This window comes from Cnephaeus nilssonii (genome assembly GCF_951640355.1).
Source record: "Cnephaeus nilssonii genome assembly, chromosome: 1".
Classification (NCBI taxonomy): Eukaryota; Metazoa; Chordata; class Mammalia; order Chiroptera; family Vespertilionidae; genus Cnephaeus; species Cnephaeus nilssonii.
This window is the reverse complement of record NC_137072.1, coordinates 14,187,438-14,212,441: the sequence shown is the minus strand read 5'-3', so window position 1 is coordinate 14,212,441 and position 25,004 is coordinate 14,187,438. Positions and strand designations below refer to the sequence as shown.

At 41.3% G+C, this 25,004-nt stretch overlaps 1 protein-coding gene across 1 annotated transcript; it reads right to left on the bottom strand.

The window, feature by feature from the left end:
• Positions 1 to 2,260: 2,260 nt before the first annotated feature.
• Positions 2,261 to 23,665, bottom strand: LOC307102063 (uncharacterized protein; the record flags this gene model as incomplete). The annotated part of the gene is made up of 4 exons (XM_079775518.1): positions 2,261 to 2,320; positions 20,844 to 20,885; positions 21,630 to 22,206; positions 23,253 to 23,665. 4 exons carry the CDS (start codon positions 23,663 to 23,665, stop codon positions 2,261 to 2,263), a joined length of 1,092 nt encoding a protein of 363 aa, XP_079631644.1.
• Positions 23,666 to 25,004: the final 1,339 nt, after the last annotated feature.

The window sequence follows — 25,004 nt, the reverse complement described above, 5'->3', positions numbered from 1 at the left end:
AGTGCTTTTCTTGTGCTTTTTCATTCAAACATGTAGTAAAATAATTGATGAAGTGCAGTATTTAAATAAAATGTTTTATCATTTAAAGTGAATTAATAAAATTTATTAAAATGTATATGAAATTAGTGTGAAATTGGAATACCTGTTTTGCACCAGTTGGCCCCTTCAACATTTACTATAAACTAGTGCTAACCTTTAAAACAATGGTGTTCACAATATACAGAACAGAGAATCATCTGGAAAGCTTGAGTTTTTGTATCAGTAGATTGACATAAATCTGATAATATTCATTTCTAACAAAATGCTGGGTCAGGGACTACACTATGAGAATTAGTGTTCTAAAACTGCAAGTCTTCTAAACACTAACTTAACCAGGGCTAACCACCCTGAGACTGACAAATTACTCAAATCTTTGAAATATGAATTGAGCTGTTGTCTAATTAATAAGCTTCAGCACCTTTGTTTTTAGAAGTATGTTGAAAATATTTTTGAGGTTTTAATACTCTAGGATGGCAAACTGGCCCCTGTATGCAGAGGGTAAAAGGAGATGGAAGAGACAGACCATTTCAGACAGGTAAGTGGCAGGATTAATAAATAAGGGAACTTACTCACAAGGCTTGATTTCAGTAGCCTCAAGACGAGTAGATATCCATACCTGCTTGACAGATTTTTAAAGTTTATATAAAATTCTTAACTGTATTTAGTCATATATACCATCCAGATGGTTTTAACAACATATTGCTCTATCAGGGCTTTACACATTTCCACTGTGTAAATAGTGAGTAGAATGTATATTTCAAGGACAGAGGTGGGGATGAGCGGCTTCTGAATGCATAGGTGGTGTCTCCTGTCAACCAGCTGTCAAGTCTTTTAGATAACCTCTTCCAATATACCAAGTAGTTGGCCCATAGTAACAACAACAAATCTTATATTTTCTTACAAAAAAATGTAGCTATTATCTGAAATTCAGTAACTCAAACATCTGTTCTGAATATACTATTTTCTATATTATAAAACAATATCCCCATTTTATTGTTTCTTCATAACATGTTTGTTCTTGGAAAATAAAAGTGTTTGTGTGTATTTTTAGGAAACAAAACAAAACAACTTGTTCCTATCTAAATTTTAGTAAAAGTTGTGACAATTGGTGACAGAAAAACCAAGGTGTCTTTGAGCTGTTTTGTCTTCTTTTTTTTATTTGATTAAAGTTTTTATGTTGTTTTTATCATTTATTTTGTTTTAAAATATCAATCAACTACTAGTTTGTTTACACATTTTTGTACAGCTTTTTAAAAATAATAAATCCATAGAATGTTTGACCACAAAAGAGAGATAGTTAAATATTTTTGGTTACATCAGAGAAATGACAGCATGAGAGATTCCCTTTGGTCTCTCCTCTTGAATTTTCAACAATTTGAACAGCTGTAATTCAAAAAAGGATTCTCTGTTTAATGTACTAACACATCTGAGAAATCTGCACATCGAAACATCTAAAAGTGGGCAAGTGAGAGTGAACTGAAGAGGTGAGAAGGGAGAAGAGCTCAAAAGAGCCATATACACAGCCCTGCAGCCCAAAGCTCACTGCAGAACTCAGCCCAGAGAGGAGAGGAATCAGGTTGTGAGTGGCACTCCCTTCAGCCAAGAAGAGCAAAAAAGATTTAGTGAGCATTACTGCAAAAATGGACAGTATCAGCTTTTGTTACTGCCCCTGAAACTGAAACAACTGAATCACATGGAAGGCACCACCTTCCAGAGCACATAGGCCATTATTCACCACTCCAGAGATCTGAAAAGCTGAACCCAATGACCTGGGCAGGAATGAAGCAGAGGTGTGGCCACAGTAGTCTGACAGTCAGCATTCCAGACAGAGAAACAAAGCAGCAGAGCCTGGCTGCCTTTCCTTACCTTCCCAGAGCTCACCTACCCTCACCCTTTTTGTCAGATTGCAGAGCACTTTATCTGTAGACCTGAGAACTGTACCACAGAAACACTTTTAATCTGAGTGAAGGGCACACTCTGGGGCTAATCCCAGGGTCAAGTGGAGGTACAGGGGAATGCTGTGGAGGTCTGCTGGTCACAATTTATTGGAGGGCAAAGCAACCAAGAAGGTTCTTCCAGCTCACCCCACGCCCACACATTGAGGTTGCACTGCCAGCAGAGTCTGGGTGTGGAGGACAGCACTGGTATTTCACGAATTTGGAACACCATCACTCACCACGTTCCTCTGCTCAGTTGGTCCTCTGAAACTGAAACACCTGGATCACATGGAAGGTGTCACCTTCCAGAGCACACAGGCCATTATCCACCACTCCACAGAGATCTGAAAAGTCAGAGAAAGGCAGGAGAGCTAAAAACTTGTGATTTATCACACCTATTGGAATATAATTTAAAAAGTTCTTGTTAGCAATCAATTACAGAAGTCCATTCAGACATAGATGCTTGGACAGAGAATGAACCCATCAAATACCAAAAATAACCCACATAACAAGGAAGCTCAGAAAGAAAATTTAAAAATATCCACAAAATAAACTTAAAGATGTAGAAATATGTGATATAAATATCAGAGAATTCAAGATTTCAGTTCAGAAAAAACTCAAGGAGACACAAGAAAACAAAGATAAGCACTTTAATGAACTCAGAAAGTCAATACACAAAACAAGTACTTTACCAAAAAGACTGAAACTTTAAAAAATAACCAAATAGAAACCACAAAAATATGACCAGTCAGAAATAAAGAATACAATATCTGAAATGAAGAACACATTGGGAAGGACTAAACCATAGGTCAGATGAAGCAGACAATCGAATAAGCAATTTGGAAGACAATATAGCAGAACACACCCAAATAGAGCAGCAATAAGAAAAAAAATTAATGAGGATTGATTAAGTGTCCTTTGGGACTACATGAATTGTACTAATATCTGCATCAAAGGGATATTAGAAGGCGAAGAGAACAAGAAAGGGAACCTATTTGAAGAAATAATAACTGAACACTTCCCTAACCTGGTGAAGGTAAACAACACACAAATCCAGAAAGTGCAGGATTACAAACAAGAAGAACCCAGAGGCCTACATAAAGACACATCATAATTAAAACATCAAAGGTTAAAGAAAAAAGGGAAGTTTAAAAGCAGCAAGAAAAAGATAGTTACCTAAAAGGCAGCTCTCATGAACTCAACAGAAACATGTCAGGTCAGAAGGGATAAGCATGAGATATTCAAAGTAATAAAAAGCAAGGGTCTACAACCAAAATTATATTACCAACAAGGCTATCATTTAAAATTAATAGAAAATAAAGACCTTCCCAGACAAGAAAAAGCTAAAGGAGTTTGTTACCACCAAACCAGCATTAAAAGAAATGTTAAAGGGCCTACTTTAAAAAGAAGAGGAGGAAAAAAAGGAACATAAATCAAACTTCAGTTTTCAAAAATCTCGCATCTTAAAAAATTCAGTTCTAGATCAAATAGATTGAAATCATATCAAGCATTTTCTCTGACCATAATAATATGAAACTAGAAATCAATCACAAGAAAAAACTGAAAAACACACACAAAGACATGGAGGCAAAAAACCTGTAACTAAACAATGAATGGGTTAACAATGAGTTAAGGAAAACAAAAGATACCTCTAAACAAATTAAAATGAGAACATAACAAACCAAAATGTATGGACACAGTGAAAGCCATACTAAGAGGAAAATTCATAGCATTACAGACCTATCTCAAGAAATAAGAAAAACACTCAATTAATAATCTAACTTTACACTTAAATGAACTTGAAAAATAACAACACAGAAATCCCAAAGTGAGTAGGAAAAAGAAAATACTAAATACCAGAACAAAAATAAATGAAATAAAGTCTAAGGGAAATATACAAAGCATCAATAAAATCAAGAGCTGGTTCTTTGGAAAAAATTAACGAGATTGACAAACTCTTTACCAGAATCACCAAGAATAAAAGTAAGAGGCCTCAAATAAATTAAATCAAAAATGAAAGAGGAGAAGTAACAACTGACACCAAAGAAATGCAAAGGATTATAAGAAAGTATTATGAATAACTGTTAGCCAACAAAATTGATAATATGGAAAAAATTGACAAATTCCTAGAAACATACAATTTTCCAATACTGAATCAGGAAGAATCAGGAATCTGAATAAACAGATTACAAATAAAGAAACTGAAGCAGTAATAAACACACACACACACACACACACACACACACACACAAAACAAACAAACAAACAAACAACAACAAAAAACCCTGGACCACATGGCTTCACAGGTGAATTTCACCAAACATTCAATAATGAACTAACCTCTATCCTCCTCAAATGGTTCTAAAAAAATCAAGAGGATATAAGATTCTCAAGTTTATTTTACATGGCCAGTATTATCCCAATTCCAAAACCAGATAAAGACACAATAAAAAAAATAAAAGTATAGGCCAATATTCTGATAAATATAGATGCTAAAATCCTCAACAAAGTTTTAGTACACTATATGCAACAATACATTAAATAGATCATATACCATGATCAAATGGGATTCATTCCAGAATGTAAGGTTGGTACAATATCTGCAAATCAACATACACGATACCCCACAAAAACAAAATTAAAGATAAAAATTACATGATCATATCAATAGATGCAGAAAAGGGCATTTTATAAATCCCACATGCATTATGATAAAAACTCTAAGCAAAGTGGGAATACAGGAAACATACCACAATGTAATAAAGGCCATATATGACAAACCCACAACCAACATCAAACTCAATGGACAAAAATTTAAAAAATGTCCATCGTGATTGTAAAAAAGACAAGTATGTCTGCTTTCACCACTCTTATTCAACATAGGACTAGAAGTCTTAGCCACAGCAATTAGAACAGAAGATGAAATAAAAGGCATGCAATTAGGAAAGAAAGAAGTAATACTATCATTATTTGCAAATGACATGATTGTGTATATATAGAACCCTAAAGATTCCACCAAAACACTATTAGAGCTGATACATTCAGTAAAGTAGCAGGATAAAAAATAAATATCTAGAAATCAGTTGCATTTTATACACCAATAATGAACTATCAGAAAGAGAAATAATAAAACAATCCCATTTGAAATTGCTTCAAAAATAATAAAATACCTAGGGATAAATGTAACCAAGGATATAAAAGGCCTGTACTAAAAAAATTATAATACACGAAGAAAGAAATTGAAGAATATACAAATAAATTAAAGCATATAACATGTTTATAGATAGGAAGAATTAGCATCATTAAAATGTCCATACGACCCAAAGCAGTCTATACATTTAATGAAGTTCCTATCAATATACTAACAGTGTACTTCACAGACCTGGAACAGATATTCCAAAAATTTATATGGACAATAGATGCCAAATAGCCACAGCAATTTTGAGAAAGAACAAAGTTGGAAGAATCAGGCTACCTGATATTAAACTATACTTCAAGGCTACCAGTATAGTAATCAAACCGCATAGTATTGGCATAAAAAACAGACATATAGATCGATGGAACAGAATAGAGAACCCAGGAATAAACCCACAACTTCATAGTTAATTAATACTTGACAAATGGGAAAAAACATGCAATGGGGTAAAGATAGCTTATTCAATAAATGATGTTGGGGAAATTGGACAGATACATGCAAAAAAATTAAACTGGATCACTTTCTTACACCATACATGGGGATTAACGCAAAAGAAATTAAAGATTTAAATCACTAAAACAGAAAGTTTTGAAGAAAACATTTGCAGTAAAATCGCAGACATTTCTTGCAGCAATATTTTTTTATATCTCCTCAAATAAGGAAAACAAAATAAAAAATAAAAATAAAAAATAAAAAATAAAAAAGAAGAGAGTAACCTATAAAAGAAAGTCCATATATAGTTATCATCAGACTTAGCAGAAACTACAAACCAGAAGAAAGTAGAAACAAGTATTCAAACTACTGAAAGAGAGAAATTACCAGTCAAGAATATTATATCCAGCAAAGTTATCCTTTTGATATGAAAGAGAAATAAGGACTTTTTCAGACATACAGAGCTGAGGTACTTTATTACTAGAAGATGTTCATTTCAGAAAATACTTAAGGGGGTTATTCTAACTAAAACAAAGAACAAAGGGTCACAACAAACCACCAACAAACTTACAGCATAAACAGGAATAATTTTTTACAACAAAAACATAAAAAAGGAGGGGATAACGGTCTGAATTTATAAAGGAAGATAAATATCAGATGCATTCAAAAGAAAAAAGGACTACTGTATACATACAACTTTTTTTTTCATAAATCTAACAGTAACCATACGCACACACACACACACACACACACACTAATGAAAACAAAGAAACATAACTTAAAAAAAAAAGGAAACAGAGTAATAAAGTATGGAATACCATCAAACAAAAACAACAGACAAAAACACAAAGGAAAAGAACCAATGGAACCAAAAGAACCAGGAAAAAACACACCAAACAGATAAAATGGCTATAGGAAATCCTCATACATCAATAATCACCCTAAAATAAATGGACTGAATTCACTAAGAAAAGGATACAGAGTAGCAGATTAGATTTAAAAAATGCAACTGTATACTGCCTTCAGGGGACACATCTAAACTGCAAAGACAAGTACAGGCTCAAAGTGAAAGAATGAAAAATGATTTCCCAAGCAAATAACATCCACAGAAAAGCAGCTGCAGTCATACTTTTGTCAGACAAAACAGATTTCAAGATAACAAAGGTAACAAAGGGCAAAGATCAATATTTTATAATGATAAAGGGGATACTACCTCAAGAAGACATAACACTTCTCAATATATGTATACCAAATCAAGGAGCACCAAAATATATAAAGCAACTACTCACAGAATTAAAGGGAGAAAATGACAATAACACAATCATAGTTTGGGATCTAAATAGTCCATGGACAAGATAAATCACTAAAACCAATAATCTACCTAATAAAAGAGCAACATACTAATTGACCGTACCTTCGCGATGCCCACCAGCCAATCAGGAGTGAGTATGCAAATTAACCCAACAAAGATGGTGGGTTAATTTGAATACACAGGTGCAGAGCAGCCAGGGACAGGGCAGGATGCTTGCGTCGTTGCCATGGCAATGACACAGGCGTTCCACACCACCCCAGCTGCTCGGGTCCTCTGGGCAGTGTGGGAAGGCAGAAAGGCGGCTCTGGGGCAGAGTGGAAAGGCTGCTCTGGCCAGAGTGAAGGTGATGCCGGCAGCCAGGGGAACATAGGCCCATTCTTGCACGAATCTTCATTCATGCATCGGGCCACTAGTCAATAAATAAATACTGGCCTTGCCCAGCTGGTGTGATTTAGTGGTTTAGTGTCAACCTATGAACCAGGAGGTCATGGTTCTATTCCCAGTCAGGGCACATGTCTCCATTGCGGGCTGGATCCCCAGTAGGGGACATGCGGGAGGCAGCTGATCAGTGATTCTCTGTCATCATTGATGTTTCTATCTCCCTCTCACTTCCTCTCTGAAATCAATAAAAATACAATTAAATAGAAAAAGAAATACTGGCCTTAAATGACTTATTAGAACAAATATACATAATTGACACTCACAGAGCCTTTCATCCCAGAATATCAGATTATACATTCTTCTCCAGTGCACATGAAACATTCCAAGGATAGACTACATGTTGGATCACAAAACTAGCCTCATATTTTAGAATACTGAAATCATACCAAGCTTATTCTCTGACCACAATGCTTTGAAATTAGAAAATTTTTTTGAAAAGTGAAAAAAACAAAACAAAACCCAAATACATGGAGATTCAGCAACATACTACTAAAAAATGACTGGGTCATATATGAAATAGAAGGTGAGAACAAAAGATATATAGAGACAAATGAGAATGACAATATGACGTATCCAAATTTCTGAGATGTTGCCTGGCCGGTGTGGTTCAGTGGCTGAACATCAATCTATGAACCAGGAGGTCACAGTTCTATTTCCAGTCAGGGCACATGTCCAGGTTGCGGGCTCAATCCCTAATGGACAATGTAGAGGAGGCAGCCGATCAATGATTCTTTCTCATCGTTGATGTTTCTATCTCTCACTCCCTCTCTTTCTGAAATCAATGAAAATGTATTTTTTAAAACAACAAATTAAAAACTTTTACTCAGACAGCAGCATGGTAGTTACCAAAGGGAAGAGGAATGGAGGGAGGTGGGTAGTAAATGGTAAAGGAGGCCAATTATATGGTGATGGAACACAATTTGACTTTGGGTAGTGGGCACACATGCAATATATAGATCATGTATCATAGAAACGTACACTCGAAACCTATATAATCTCATTAACCAATGTCACTCCAATAAATTTAATTAAAAAACAAAATAGCTTACTACATGCCATCGTATTTTAATTTTAAAAAATATCTGTACAAAAAGTTATGCAACTAAAAAGTAAATATTTATGGAAGAGCTTAGATAAGGCAAAATGTACCAGCCTCTGTCATATTTTTAGAAAGAAGTCTCTTTTTCTTCCTGGAGCTAATCCCCTGTAGATGGGACATTCAACTAATCCCTGGATACCTTGCTTCAGCAATTTATTAAATCTTTTCCCTGTATTTGCATGCTTTGCTTCTTATTGGGAACTAACTTAATAGACCTTCCAACACTGTCTGTACCTGTCTTTCATTTGAAGGAATGACCCAGACCTATCTTGGATTTCTCATCTACCATTTTCTCCTTGACCCACTGCTAAAAATTCTCATCACTCCAATAAAATTGTTCTTGCTAATATCACCAGTGATAGCCTATAAATCTTCTTCCCTCATTTCATTCTTTATATTATTAATCTCTGCAACATTTGATACTGTTCTGTAATCCATTTCTTAAAACTATGTGCTTGCTTTTCCCGATATCATTCTCTCCAACTCCATATTAAAATACTACAGGCCAGGTGCACAAAAATTTGTGCACTGGGAAGGAGCGGGGGGGGATCCCTTAGCCCGGCCTGCCACCTCTCACAGTCCGGAAGCTTTCACGGGATGTCCTACTAATGGCTGGCTGCAGTCTGGCCTCCCTCTGTGGGAGGCAACTGACCGATCAGGTATATAGATACTTTCTGGAGGCAGCACAGACACTTTCCTTATTTCTTTCCTCTGCGGTTGGAGAACAGGGGACTAAAAGGTGGAGACAGAACTCCAAGACTCTAGTCGCAAATGTTTCATCCTCAGGAGCAGCAAATGTTTCATCCTCGGCATGCGGCCACCTCAGCGTCCGCGTGTCATCAGAAATGGCTATGCGTGTCAGTGCTGACATGCGTGTCATAGGTTCGCCATCACTGGTCTAGTGCCATCCTTGTTTAATTACATTGACATTCATAAATCCCATCTTATGTTCAAATTAATGGTTCTCTTTATCGCATTTCAAATTGTGACACATATTGGTAAGATTCCTTGGAATCAAAATTTACCTTTTCCTACTCAAATTCCACATGCATGAGGCAAACAATCAATGATTCTCTCTCATAATTGATGTTTCTATCTCTCTCTCTCTCTCCCTCTCCTTTCCACTCTGAAATCAATAAAACTATATTTTAAAAATAAATAAATAAATAAATAAATAAATAAATAAATAAATAAATGTGACTTAGATGATTTTCTCCTTTTAACAATGGGGTTTACTAATAGGATTACAGAGTGGGAGAAGGAGGCAGTGTGACCTAGTTAATTCTACCTGCCTCTACTTCTCTACAGGAAGCATGGAAAACTGGCCCCATCCAGCACCCTGACTCGCCTGCTTCTTTCTCCCTTGCATGACCACTCCCTTAAGCATTGAGCCCTCAGGACAATGAGGTACTGACCATCATCAAGTAATCTTAGGAACAAAGTGTCAGGTCTGTTGACCCTGTCTCTGTGGAAGAAGCAGGAGAGTCAGGGTGCTGGATGGGGCCAGTTTAAATCAGCTGTCTCAGTTTCTTCATTCCAATTGCCAAGGAATGTTCCTAACTTCTTACTATCCTGCCTCAAGTTCATGCTGTTAAAACCTAAAACAGAAAATGGAACAAAGTGTCAAATGATTTTTAAATGTTTTTATTGATGTTTTTTAGAGAGAATGGAAGGGAGAGGGAGAGAGTGATAGAAGCATCTATGACAGACAACACCCCAATATTGGTTGCCTCCTGCACACCCTACTGGGGATCAAGCCAGCAATCCAGACATGTGCCCTGACCGGGAATTGAAATGGTGACTTCTTGATGTATGGGTTGAAGCTCAATTTACTGAGCCAGGTTCAAATACCGTATTTTCCGGCGTATAAGACGACTGGGCGTATAAGACGACCCCCAACTTTTCCAGTTAAAATATCGAGTTTGGGATATACTCGCCATATAAGACTACCCCTCTTCCAACACACACCAAATAAAAACTTAAAAAAACATCAGATTTGATTTCAATATGGTAATTTTAATTCAAATGCTTATGACATGCAGATACTTAGCAGGAAAACTGTCACTTATAAACATAAGGCTGTTTATCATCAATCATGTAAACATAAAACAGTGCAAATGGATTAAACTTTTCCTAATTCACTCTAAAGCTGAAAGGAAGGATAAGACAATAAACCCATGGGTGCTGCCATGCTGTTTGTTTTCTAAGCTGTCAACCAAACTGGAACTGATGATGATAGGAGGAAGATAACAAACAATAGAGAGAGAGCAAGTGCTGGGCAAGTCCCTGGCGAGTTAGCCCATCATAACTGCAAGCTACGGTATTTTTATAGGTTTAGCTGGCGTGACAGTTTCCCTTTAAAAGCCTTCAAAATCCTCCTGTTCGTCATCTGATATCATAAGTACATCAATGACATCTTGTGATACATTTCTAAGGCAGTCATCGTATGGATCGAATTCCGTATCAGATGGTGTGGTCTCAGCTTCGGCTTCCTCTTCATCTTGCCACAAGTAGTCGTCCTCCATACCATCTAATGGATTTGATATGCCACACTTCTTGAAAGACTTGATTACTGTTTCTGCATCAATATCATTCCAGGCTTTTATGACAAACTTGCACAAAACATCCAACTGTGGAGCATGCATGTTTCCCCCTTTTGTGAATGACTTTTCACCGCTAACCATCCATTCATTCCACTGTTCTCGAATGCGATCTTTAAATGTATTTTTCTGGACACAGCGCCACTCTATCTTTTTTCCATACCCTGGGCGTCCGGGACGCCTGCAGCTTGCTCCGTCCTTCACTTACACCTTCCCGGTGAGGCGCCCCCTCACCTTGTCATCGGGACTGCATTAAGTCACTTCTTTCCATGAATCCTGGTGAGTGGATTTTCTTCTACCGTACTTGTACAGCGCCGCCCTTGCTGCTTTCATACGGTCGCCGCATACGGTCAGGGGAGCTCAAAAACGGCAGCGGCCGCATCCCCGCCGTATGCGGCGAGCACCCGGCTGCACTCCATTCATTTCAATGGAGCCAGGCAGAGACCGAATGCGGCACAAAATGGAGCCGACCGGAGACACGTGCGGTCTCCATCCGGCTCCATTGAAATGAATGGAGTGTGGCCGTTTTTGAGCTCCCCCCACCATATGCAGTGACTTCAGATTCTCCAGTCCAGCTCGGAAGTTTCAGCACCCGCCCTATAAGACAACACCTGGCATATAAGACGACCCCAAACTTTTGAGAAGATTTTCCTGGGTTAAAAAGTCGTCTTATATGCCGGAAAATACGGTACTTATTTTTATTTTTTATTTTTTCAAGAATGCTAAATATTAGTGACTTCTCATTTTCATGGACAGCAGTTTAAGTTAGGTATTCTGTTTCACCCATTACAGAGTTAATAGCTTAGAAAAATAAAACAAAAATACATTTAAAAATAAATGTAATACCTCAATTGAACAGTCTAGTCTATGTAAATTTTATGTACATGGATCTTTTTAACATTAAAATAACAAAAGATAAATTGAGCTGTTTGAAATCACACAACAAATGGTTTTTATAAAGCCTAACACTTATGCAAATTATCTTTCTGCAACACTTATGAGATACAGAAATAAGCATTAGATTGGAAAATACACAAGACAAAGTTTAAGGAAGTCTTTGCATTCATTACATTTTTTTTAAAATGTAGTTATTACTTTGTGTAAATGTGATCTACACAGAAATAGAAACTGAATTTGCTGACTAGACCATAGCTGAAACTACAGACACACTTGGGTACATTGTGGAGGATGCTCAGACACTTTCTCTTCCAAAATTTAACAACTTTGTTCAAAACCAGGGTTTATTCTCTGGGGCTACTCATTACTGTTGCTTTTCAGTTCCAGCACTTGCTTCTTAGGGCAAACCATGGCACAGACACATTGCACTAAAGCAACAGTTACCAAGTGAACCGCAGTTGCAGAGATTTTGTACCTAAAAGTCAAAGCAAAGTATAATCCTATATAATAAAGAAGTAATATGCAAATTGACCATCACTCCAACACACAAGGTAGCCACCCCCATGTGGTCAAAGATGGCCACCACAAGATGGCCAGCAGGGGAGGGCAGTTGGGTGTGACTAGGCCTGCAGGGGAGGGCAGTTAAGGGTGACCAGGCTTGCAGGGGAGGACAGTTAGGGGTGACCAGGCTGGCAGGGGAGGGCAGTTGGGGGGACCAAGCCTGCAAGGAAGGGCAGTTGGGGGTGACCAGGCCTGCAGGGGAGGGCAGTTAGGGGTGACCAGGCCTGCAGGGGAGGGCAGTTGGGTGGGACCAGGACTTCAGGGGAGGGCAGTTAGGGGCGACCAGGCTGGCAGGGGAGGGCAGTTAGGAGTAACCAGGTCGGCGGAGGAGGACAGTTAGGGGCAATCGGGCTGGCAGGGGAGCAGTTAGGTGTTGACCAGGCTGGCAGGGGAGTGGTTAGCAGGTAATCAGGCTGGCAGGCAGAAGCGGTTAGGGGCAATCAGGCAGGAAGGGAAGTGGTTAGGAGCCAGCAGTCCTGGATTGTGAGAGGGATATCTGACTGCCTGCCAGCCTGGATTTTGAGAGGGATGTCCGACTGCCCGTTTAGGCCCGATCCCACCAGGATCAGGCCTAAACGGGCAGTCGGACATCCCTCGAGGGGTCCCAGATTGGAGAGGGTGCAGGCTGGGCTGAGGGACACACCCCGCCCTCTGTGCACTACCAATTTATTGCACTGGGCCTCTAGTGTAGAGAGTAACCGTGTGTTTATACATTTCAAAAAACATGTTTCGCCCTGGCCGGTTTGGCTCAGTGGATAGAGTGTCGGCCTGTGGGCTAAAGGGTCCCAGGTTCGATTCCGGTCAAGGGCATGTACCTTGGTTGCTGGCACATCCCAGTAAGGGGTGTGCAGGAGGCAGCTGATCGATGTTTCTCTCTCATCGATATTTCTAAATCTCTATCCCTCTCCCATCCTCTCTGTAAAAATCAATAAAAAATATATTAAAAAAACAAAACATGTTTCAAATGAAAGTCAAATAAGCTTTAAAGTATAGTTGCCATGGGAACTCTATTGTTGTAAAATTACCTTGCATATTTACAAAGATGAATAAGTTCACATTTACAGAAAGTGACCTAGGTAAGGCCATTGTACATATATTCTTTTTCTTCTGTAATATTTTAAGTTTCACTGTAAGTTCCAATTGGGGCATTTTCTGCAATATTTTCCAGAAGCCTCTTTCATAACTATTCAAAGAAGCATTCTTCTAATTCTTCAATTGCAAGCAGAATAATTCCTGTGTTGTTTGGTGTTGGAAAACAGGCATACATTTCACTTATAAAATGATATTTTCTTCCCAAAGATAAATAAGAAGTGATTAAATAACAAAGGCAAGACAGAGAAGCTAGTTGCATAGTGCAAAGACAGACACAATAGGCAGAAATGAGTTCAGGAGGTCCAAAAATCCATCTCATAGCTCACTGGCAATTTTCTAAATGAATGAGTAAGTATAGTACTACTGGCTCCAATCAAGGCCTCCAAGATGAGGTCACTAGAAAAAGAAACTGCCTTATTCTAGTTCACTGCCTAAAACAAGTGTCTTTTAAAATTAATAAAAATTTTATTTTTTGTGTTATAAGCATTTTCATATTTTAAAAAAGTTAAGATTTAAAACTACATTTTGAACTTTTTACCATTCACTAAATTGAAAATTAAGACCTTTTTACATGTTCTAAAGATCCATTATATGTGATTAGGGATATGTTCATGTTTTATGCAATTCTATTTATCTTTCTTGTAAATCTTGCATTTATCCTCATCTTATTAAAAGTATATAAAATAAATTCAGAGGAATGGTAAGAAAATACTTTTGGAAATAGAGAATCAACATTTGTGAAAAAAAGTATTCCTAAACAAGATGTAGAAAATTGTTTTTGTAGTTCTAAATAATTATTAACTTTATATTTTACCCTCATTCTTTGCTTCTTTCTCCTTTATTTTTTTGCCTTTTAAGTTATATTGCTGAAATTGGAGAAGATTACCATATTAGTAAATGCTGTTAAGGGTCTAATCTTGAAGCATCCTACCTAATAATAGACAAATATGCAAATTGACCGTACCTTCGCTATGCCCACGATTGGCCAGGAGGCGCGGGGGGGGGGCGGGACTCGGGGTGGCCGATTGGGCTGGCGGGACGCTGAGCTCGCGTCACCAGCGGCGGCTCGAGCTCAGCGTCTGTGCCATGGCTGTGCTGCGGCACAGAAGGGGCCTCTGGGGCAGCGAGCTCACGTCCCGCCACGGACCATCAAAAGCGGGGGAGCTGGGTGCCTGAGCGGACAGGCACCCAGCTCCCACGCTTTTGCTTTTGATCGCTGGTGCACCAGGCCTTTCAGAAGCCTCCGCCGCACCGGAGGCTTCTGAAAGGCCTGGTGCACCAGCGGACAGGCACCCAGCTCCCCTGCGATCAAAAGCGAAAGTGTGTAGGGGACCCTACACATGCATGATTCAATCAAGCACTGGGCCTCTAGTCCTATATAAGAAAAGCCTAATATGCTAAGTGTCCGGTTGTCAGTTCAACCAATCAAAGCGTAATATGCTAATGATATGCTAAGGCCACTCAACCACTCGCTATGATGTGCACTGACCACCAGGGGGCAGATGCTCCGACTGGTAGGTTAGCTTGCTGCTGAGGTCCGGCCAATCGGGACTGAGTGAGATGGGCCAGACATGCCCTGGAGCTCTCCCACAGTCCTTCCCCAGCTGGTCAACCTCCCGTGTCCCTTTCCAGCCCCAATCATGCATTGGTGAGGTCCCTCGGCCTGGTCTGCGCCCTCTTGCAATCTGAGACCCCTTGGGGGATGTTGGAGAGCTGGTTTTGGCTTGATTCTGCAGGCCAGGCAAGGGACCCCACTGGTGCACGAATTCGTGCACCGGGCCTCTAGTAATGGATATGAGAATGAGTGAGTAAATGAATGAATGAAATGAATGAATGAATAATAAATTTAAAGTCAATATTTTTATACTTTTGGCTACATTCATTAGTGTACTGGAAACCAAGATAGTGGTGAAAAATCTCCACAGAAAATGTACCAAATCCTCAAATGTGTACCACTATAAAAGCTAACTATAATAAATGCTGACCATATTTGAAAACCATATAAAAAGACTGCAATCTCACCAAATTTTTCACAATGACTCACCACCTAACTTTTTGTTAGTTCTTAAATTCTGTTGTTAATAAAACCAAGACAAAAAATCTAATATTAACATAACTTACTCCCACAATGAGTAAGTTATGTTTACTGTTCAATTGTGTTTTTTGGTTTACCATATTACTAAAAGGTTAAAACATGCCAAACTAACACAAAATAAAACATTATGTTTGGTTTTGGTATAAATATGCATAAACAAAAGATACAACAAATGAATGCTATTGAAATTAATGTTCCCAATATACAAATTTACTTCAGAGAAACTGAGAAAATATTATTGCAATATAATGTAATAAAAATAATATTTTCTACAAATATAAATTTTAATGAGGATATTAATAAATTGGAGGCCAAATAATTTAAAATATGTACTTAATAATGTTTTATCTTTATTTAATATTGCTCATTCTCAACATATTTCTTAATTTTTATAACTAATAGAATACATTTTCCTCCTCTGATGAGTTATAGATAATTCCATAATGATCAAGACGCATTATATATATTATAACTAATCTGAAAGCCAGGATTAAGCCAGACAAAACTCAAGAAAGCTGCTTTGATCATATTCTTACAAGGGTTGCTCTCTTAAAGGGGAGGGTATTTAAAGAATTAGTACTAAACTTATAAATACATTTTGAGGGTAAATAGTGTGCAAAGGTCAAATTGAGTATTTCAAAATTTTGATAAATCATGTCACCAAAATTACAGAATATTTACTATGAAGGGGAATAAAAAAGTACAATGTTTTATGCATCTTCCTGAGAATTTTTCATCTCACTTTCTGAGCAATTTTTCTTGGTTAAAATACAGTATTTTGAGCAACTGAATTATTTTTAATATACTTTTAGTGAAATTAGTTATTCACTACATAGTTTGAAACAGTCTAATGGCAAGGAATAGAAATGACATGTATGAAGTACCTCCTTGTAGTGGGTAGTTTGCACAGACAAAATAAATAAAACCTCTCAACCAACCTCAAATTTAAGTCTTATAATTTTCATTTACACACAAGAGAATTAAAGATTCAGACTAGAGTGAAATGATTTCCATGAGTAATGCAGTACATTTCAGAACCAAGATTCAAACCCAGGTGTATTGTATCCCAGCACTTCACAGAATATGCTGTGTTGCATCTGTCCTTGATAAAGGACTGTGTCTGGGTAGTTTACAGGCTATCTCTCAAGACACAGTTTGAATGAATGTGGGACCAACAACCTAGAAACAAAGAGCAATAGAGAAACTATTACTGGAGCCAATTGTGGGGTGGGTTCCAGAGGTCTAACAAAAGAAGACTTGGGTTTAATTTAGCAAAGTATAACTGGTACAATAAAAGCAAGCTCATATTCCAATGATTTGCTTATTGGTCTATAATCTTCCATTATATGGGAAACTCTATTGTGGGGCCACAGAACAAGAGAATTATGTTTACTCTTTTCTCCCTAGTGCCTAGTGAAGGACAATGACTAAGACAAGACATTGGGTAAATTTCCACCAAATGATCAAAACTGCAAGCAGAAAAAGAAAGGCCATTGTATGGAGAAGGAAGTATGGTGGGAAACTATCACAGAGAGGATTTGTGTTCATTACAGAAATAACTGCCACTACAGCTAAAAAATAAATTCAAAAGGAACTTTAATGTCATGCTGGCAGAGAAGCTGGGGGTCAGTCAAGGGACCAGGACAAACAGGGTGTAAAACATGAATAAAGGAATGAGAAGTAACCCAGTGTCCCAAAGAGACCCTAATTAAAGGAAAAGAGAACTAGTGAAGAGATTAGGAGAAAATTACCCAATGTTACACTTTAGTTTATGTTAACGAATAATTGTTCTAAAGATATTATCTGCTTTCATGTAGATAACCCTTACCCAACAGTATGTGTTTCAATGAAAATGCTTCTTTCATAGTGAAACAGGAATTTTAGGGGTAAAATAGGACAGGTTTAGGAAATTTTAGCAATTAAGGGGACCATGCAGGAAGCACAGGGCTGCAGAGCAGCAGAGGGTACATTTCCATAGAATAGGGGAGCTGAAAAGCTGCAACAGGCACATTTCCATAGAATGAGGGAGCTGGGAACAACAAAAGGTCTATGTTTACAAAATAAAGAGAAGGAAGCCCTTCATTCAGAGGGAGAAGAAGAAAGCCCAAAGGGAATAGGAAAACAATAAGGAAGGAGGGGGGAGAACCTCACCTGTCCCTTGTGAGGTAGGACCTTTGAGCCCAGGAGTTCCTATAGTAACCAGTCTAAGGGAATAGTGACCAATCAGAGGGGATATCAAGGCACCAGGATCTGCAGCCTTTATAAGCCATAGGGAAAGGGAACTCAGTGGGACCCTTTCCCTCTCCCCACGTGGGAGTCCATTCTGTGGGACTCTCCCTGTCCCCACATAGTAGTCAGTACTTGTTCTTCAATAAATTTCCACCTTTGCTATACTACTCTCTGTCCGTGGATTCATTCTTTGACTCTGGAGGACAAAGAATCCAGGTTCCAGTCCAAAAATTCTGTTTCAGTAGACAAATAGAAATTAATTCTCAGTTCTAAATCTATGGTGGCTATGAGAAAGGCAAACTCCGTGATCTCAACCACGTGAGTGTGTCACATTATTGCCGACTTGTGGCCACTTGGCTGAAATTCAGAGGCAGATTTTGGAGAAAGATAAACATGAGAAAAAGAAATCTGTAAAGCTAAAGCTTAAAAGCAAATGCTTTTTAATGTAGTTTATCATCAGGATTTTTAGAAAAGTTAAGTCCATAGACTTTCAAAAGCTTATTACTTCCATCTAATATAACTGGGTATGTCTACCAGTACTCATAAATCAAGTTATTAAGAACAGTAATGCAGACTTTTGTTTGTAAGACAATTATGTGAAGACTGGCTCCATTTTAGAATAGAGTTTCAAGATCCAGTGGAAATGTTCCTAAAATGCTATATGGATATATAAATATAAAACTTTCTAAATGTTTCTTTCAAGGTTAAAATGTAGGTTTTAGTAATTGTTTCAGGGCACTATCAAAAACACAAAAAGTAAAACATAAAAAACAGTACCATAGTTATTAACATTCAATCTTGTATGAAAATTTAAGGATGACCGAGGTGACTTTGCTTCCCATATATGTATCACACTGCCAGAAATTGTGCTAAGTTGGTTTCATATTCCTGAATTAGGCAAAATGGTAGTCAATGACACTTTAGTTGGAATTAGTGTGATATGATTGTTTTCTTCTTAAGAATTTAATTAGATCTACCTAACATGTCTAACTAGAGGTTTTGACTAAAAGAGGAAAATAGATCACAATATTGTATCATTCTTTTCTGGGTTAGATATTCCTAGATAGGACGTTGCACTTTGGGTGTTTGGAGTAACAAAATGGAAGCACAAGATAAATACAGGGAGTTGATACCAGGGTGTAAGCAAATAAGCAAGGAAAAAAAAGATGGATTGATATTAAAGATAAAATTCACTTCTTACTTGCAATATTGCCTAAGAATTGCCTTTTATGTCCAGCAATGTTTATCTCTGAAATAACACCTTCACTTTGTGCTCTCAAAAAGTTCTTCCTAGGACACTATCTTTAAAAATAATTACACTTATGTTTAAAAATGAAGGTTCAAAAAACCACTTTTATTAGTAAAGGAAATGACCACTTTCATGTAGTAATTTATTGGGTTCTTATTGCTAGTTCAGTATTCATAATGTAGACCTTAAATCATGTAGTACCCCATCACCAGGATCCATAAAGGTTAAAAAATATCACAAAAATACAGGAAGAAAGGAAAGCAAATATATGCTTTACACAAGAGCAAGTAAAAGCATTCTTAAACAAACAAACGACAACAACAACAACAAAAAACACCAAACACATATTTTTATTTGAAAATAAAATAAAGAGAAAAATATCTTCTATATCTCAGGAGAATGCTAAATAGTAAATAAGTTTGATTTCTGTGGGGATGTCCAGAATAGATAACTGAGAAATCTGTTTTTTTACGGCTGAAGCATTCTGGGTCTTCATGTCTGATTGCCAAAACAATTTGTACCTTAGGGCTTTGTAGTCAGGTACAACTTCAGAAAGATGTTTCTAAGGTAAGCAGATCTCCTTTTATATTTCAAAACTATGTAGGGTGCAACTTGGTAGTAATTAAAAAAATATTGCTGTTTGGATTTCATTTATTCTATTTTAATAGTTTTTTTAAATGTTGTTATTCAATTCAGAAACCTATATTTCCCTGTTGGTTCTTCATATCATATTCCAGTCTTGAATTAATAGAGGACTTTATATTTGTAAAAGGAATCAAAAGCTCTTTACAATAGTTATTAGTAATCCAGGAAATTTGGAGGTAATTCCACTGTAAATAAATTTCATAAACTATGCACCAAACAAAAAAAATGAACTAAAGTGATAATTTATCACACACTTCAATCCACAGATTTAAGAAAATTCATGGGGTAAGCAAACAAATTGTTAATTACAATTTTAAAATACAGTATATCATGCCTTTTTCACTGCCTTAGAAGAAACTTAAATGCTAAATAATAATATAATCAGAAACTCAGGTTACCTTTGGTATCCATTAACTGAACTGCAAAACATTCATATTTCCATTAATTGTCTGAAATCAGCAAAACACTCAACTTTTTTTCAACTACTGGGTTATTATGGGAAAACAATCCAACATGTATTACCTTAAACAATCTGCGAGGGAGAGAGACGCTTGGCATAATTTTAAAGGTGATTTAGTATAAACTTTGGATTGGGGGATAAATTAAGACAGTCTAGGCAAATATATTGAGAAAAACAAAAAAATAAATTATTGAAATAAAATTTAGTTCTCTTTACTGCAGATGCTAATGTGTTAAGGGGCCCTATTCTACAAGAAATTAGTTTGAACTCTTAAAGGTATACTAGTTTCAGAGTTAGTTAATTGTAATAATAATCATATAGACAAACTAAAGATTTCCATCTCCCTTGTTTTCAGAGGCCTTTTTTTCCTTTGGAGGAAATAAAAGTAAAAATTACCCTTTAACTCTATGAAGGATCCTTTGGGAAGAATACCCTGGCCTTTCCTTGAAAGTCCTGCCACTGTCCACTGAAGGGCATATAAAACACAGCTTTCTTCCTCCTCTACTGGCAAGCTCCAATGGGCCCGTATAGGAGGGAAGGGAACAAATGCACACTGTACCTGAGAGTGAGGGCTTCTCGGCTTCACCAGCGTGCTTCCTTCCTAGAGAGGAGAAGAAATGTGAAAGCAGAAGAAAGCACTAACAATGAATAGGAAGGCTCCCTAGAGCTTGCACCTTAAAAGCACACTGAAAAGTTACACATTATGTATTTCTCCGCACAGTAAGGATAGGCGGGTTTCACCCTTCTCAAGCAAACACACACACACACACACACACACACACACACACACACACACACACACGTGCGCGCCCAGGAAGACAGTGGAACTTTACCCTGTTCCCAACTCTGGACTTTCTACAACTGGATCCGTGTGCCCCCTCTTCACCTGGATCCGGGCACGGGGGTGGGATGAGGGGGGACAAGGTAGGGAGCGGGGAGGGAGGTAATAAAAAGAAAAGAAATCCAAAACGAAGAAGAAAAGTTACTCAGTACAGCAAGGCGAGGGCTTTGGGTTTCTCCTTCAACATCTCTCTCTCTATATATATATACTTTGGTCCCAGGGGAACTGCACAGCTTCATCTCCCAATCTTTGGCGGTTCCAATGGGCTCAGCCGGAAGAGGAGCCAGCCAGGGGGGCCATCCTGAAGGAAAAAGGAGGCACCCCCGCGCGCTCAAGTCTTTGGAGGTGCTCTCTCGCCCCTGCTAGTCCGCGCTGGTGCCACTCCGCGCCCTCCAGCGAAGTCCCAGAAGCCGCTAAGTTTAAAGTGAGTGCAACGAGGATGGAAGCACTCTCTCCCCCCGTTCCTCGGGGGGCTCTGGGACTCAGTCCCCTGCAGGCTCTCACCTTGGACTCATCGGAACCCCCCGGTTTGCACTTCGGGAGACTTCCAGCCACAGGGGCAGCGCGGCTGGCTGGAGTGGAGACGCCCCTGGACTGCAGCGGAGTCCGCGGGTGCCGGTGTCCGCGGTGTCCCGAGGGTTCGTTTTTGGTGAGGCGCCGCCGCACCGTCCTGCTGCTGGGCGGGTGTGACCCTTCAGCTCCCGAACTCGGACCTGCCGGCGCCTTCGGGGTCCGCAGAGCTCCCCCCAGCACCCCGGACGCGGCGCCAACCGCCCACTTGGGGAGAGGAGGCGCCCTGGCCACAGCAGCGCCAGAGCCGCGCTTCTTGGAACAAATCGGCCGGGAAGGTTGCGGGGATTCCCCAAGCCGGGCTTGGACTCCGAGCCTGGCGGGCAGAGAGGGGGAACGGAGAAGAGGAAGGAGGAGAAACGAGGAGTACCGCCCGCGGGTGTCTTCCCGGAGGTGGCGGCTGTGCGGGTCCTGCTCACGGCGGTTGCCCTGTGAGCACTTCGGGGAGCCGGTCGGTGAGAGTGAGTATGAGCTTCTGTGCGTCGGCAGAGCGAGGCGAAGGCGGGGGGCTCTAGGGGCCGCAGAACGCGAGGGCGCCTATCCGAGGAGACTGCGCGCACGCCGCGTCCCCGGGTCGGCCGGGCGGAGGCCGTGGTCAGCCAGCGCCCCTCTGCAGCCTCCGGCTCTCCCACTCTCTTTCCAGGCTGGCGGGCGTCCGGGCCCGCCGGGCGGGGAGCGGGAGGGGAGGCGCTCTGCCGGGAACCAGGGCCACGTGCTGGGGAAAGGGTTCCCCGGCTCCACCTGGAAGGAACGGCGTGATTTCATTGCGGGTTCCCAGGGGGAAGCCCTTTCCCGGCCGGAGGGAGTGAGGGGGGAGTGTGTTGGAGAGAAGCTCCGGAGAGCCGTGGCAGAGACTCCAGAAAAGCCGAGCCCCCACCCGTGGGGTCCGGTCTGGCGTCTAGCGATCTCCCCACGCCCTTCTCATTCCTGGTTCAGGCCGGTACCCAGTTCCCGGGGCCTTAGTGGTCAGGCTCAGCTTATGGTGACTCTTGGGCTTGCTTTCCTACCCTTGATATACTAAAATGTGGACAACACTTGCACCCAGTTGATTCTCAAGTAGAAATGTTCTTTTCACCTTCCACTTGCAAGAAAACCCACCGCCCACTCTGCTGTGCAGGGGAGCTGGCCGCAGGTGGCTAAGATCCCAAGTCAGCCGTCCTAGGTCTCAGATCTGTCCGCCGGGGTGTAACTGATGGCTTTTCCCACCGCCCTCAGTCCTTGGCCAACCCGGCGACAGTCCCTTTACACCACAAGGTGGGGCAGTGGGCGGCCGGCCAGGCCCCCCTCTCGGAAGGAGTTGGGAACCCTCTGGAAGTTTGCCCCCTCGCTCCAGGTTTTCCGCTCCTCCCCTCCCCCAGCCTGCAACGCCCCCGCACTTCCCAGCCCGGGGGTTTGCGGGTGCCGCGCCGGCCCTCCACAGCTGGCCGGGGTCAATCGCCCCGAACCTTCCCGGCTCCGAGGGGCGAGGGCGGCGCGGCGGCCCCCGCGGGGGTCTCCCCTGACTCTCAGTCGGGGCGGCGCGGCCGCTCCCGTCGCGGTGGCGAAGGCCGGGCCCACGGCCGCGCGCCCGCACCGCCTCCTTGCTGCAGCGCGGGGTGCAGTGGCTCCGGGTTGGGCGGTAGCTGTTGCCGGAACACGCCGCCGCGGGGAGCCAAGGACCGGGGCCCGCCTCCGCCGAGGCTGCAGCCGGGGATCTGGGCTGCCCGCCCGGCTCCCGAGCCCCGGACCCGCCTGGGTGCCCTGGGCGGCGAGCGGGGCGCGGTGTGCAGCGGCGCGGGCGCGCGGGGAGGCGGGGAGCGTGTGCAGAGCGGCCGGAATCGGGGGCTCTGTGTGTGCGCGCGCGCGAGTGTGCCTGTGTTCGTGCGTGTTTTTCCTTCTCCCCGGAGGATGTGAAGGGCTTCGCAGCTCGCCGTTCTCTTAGGATTCTTGACTTTTCGGAGCTCTGGGCTCGGAGCACAACCCACCCACATAATCCAGTTTGTGAGATCGGTTTACATCTGGAGTAAAAAGCGCAACTGGACGGGGGTGGGGCAGACAAACGAAACCTTCTGGAAATACGCACACACTCATCCCAGAAAGAAACAATGAACGATCTGCGAAGATTTTCATAACCTTACAGGGGATCCTTCTATTTTTTTTCCGGAGGATTCTGGATTTTTTTTCTGCCTTTCGAAGTCATCGTGGCATTTATTTTTTGTAAGCTGCTCTCCAGCTACGTGTGTGTGTGTGTGTGTGTGTGTGAGAGAGAGAGAGAGAGAGAGAGAGAGAGAGAGAGAGAGAGAGAGAGCCTATCTGATGCTTTTGACTGTCTTTTATCCCACTGCCCAGAAGCAAATGTGTTAACTGGGCTTGCCCTCCGTGCTCAGGTTCTCCGAGAGGGCGGAGGACTCGCAGACCCATTTTCCCTGCTGGATTCCGAGCGGCTACCTGGCTGTGGACCTCTGTGTGTGGATCTTGTTACCCCGAGGCTTGGAAAGCGCCGGTATTAACCTGCTTTCGGGTACATCACAAGGTCAACAGAGGGTCCCGCAGCCCTCTTGCTTCTGTGCATCCAGACCTTCCTGCCTTGGCCAGAAGGATATTTACGTTTTGGACCACATCGTTTGAAGCCAAAAGTTCAGCCCTTCCCGCCGGTTTCTGATTTCTGTACAAACAAGGTAACAAGGATAGCTTTTAAAACTGCCTAACAAAATCCCCGACTCTTCCTCAACCCTTCCTCGGCTCTCTCCTCCCCGGCAAAATGTCACCAGCTCTTGAATTACGTGGATTTGGGTTGGAGGAGAACTTGAAGGAAACGTGATCTACCGGCTGTGGCTCTGTCAGACCACTCTCTCTGCTGCCCTTGGTCCGGTGGGCATCCGAGCCGAGCGTGAGGAGGGCCTGCCCCCTCCTGGTTGCCCCCTCCCCGTGTTGTGCTGGGTGTGCGTGTGCAAGTGTGAATGCGAGTGCGCGCGCGCCTCGGCGAGAGTGTGTGTGTGCTTTCGAGTGTGTGTGTGTGTCTGAGTGTGCGTGAGCGGCCGCCCTGTCTCTGCCCGCTCCCTGGGCGCAGAAACGTGGGTTTCATGGGGCGATCGCAGCGGATTCCCCACCCAGCGCGACCTGCAGGCAGCGGCATCGGTGGCAGAAGCCATCTCTTGGACTCCCCGGGATGCAGGTGCTGAGCTATGGCAAAGGGCAGCCGAAGTGAGGACAGAGACCCGCGTCGGACTGTGAAAGCCACCTGGAGCCACCTTGCCGGAATCGTACCTGCGGGCGGAAAGTCCTCCTCCTACCGTCTTTTCCTCTAGAGGCATCAGGTAACAAGCAAAA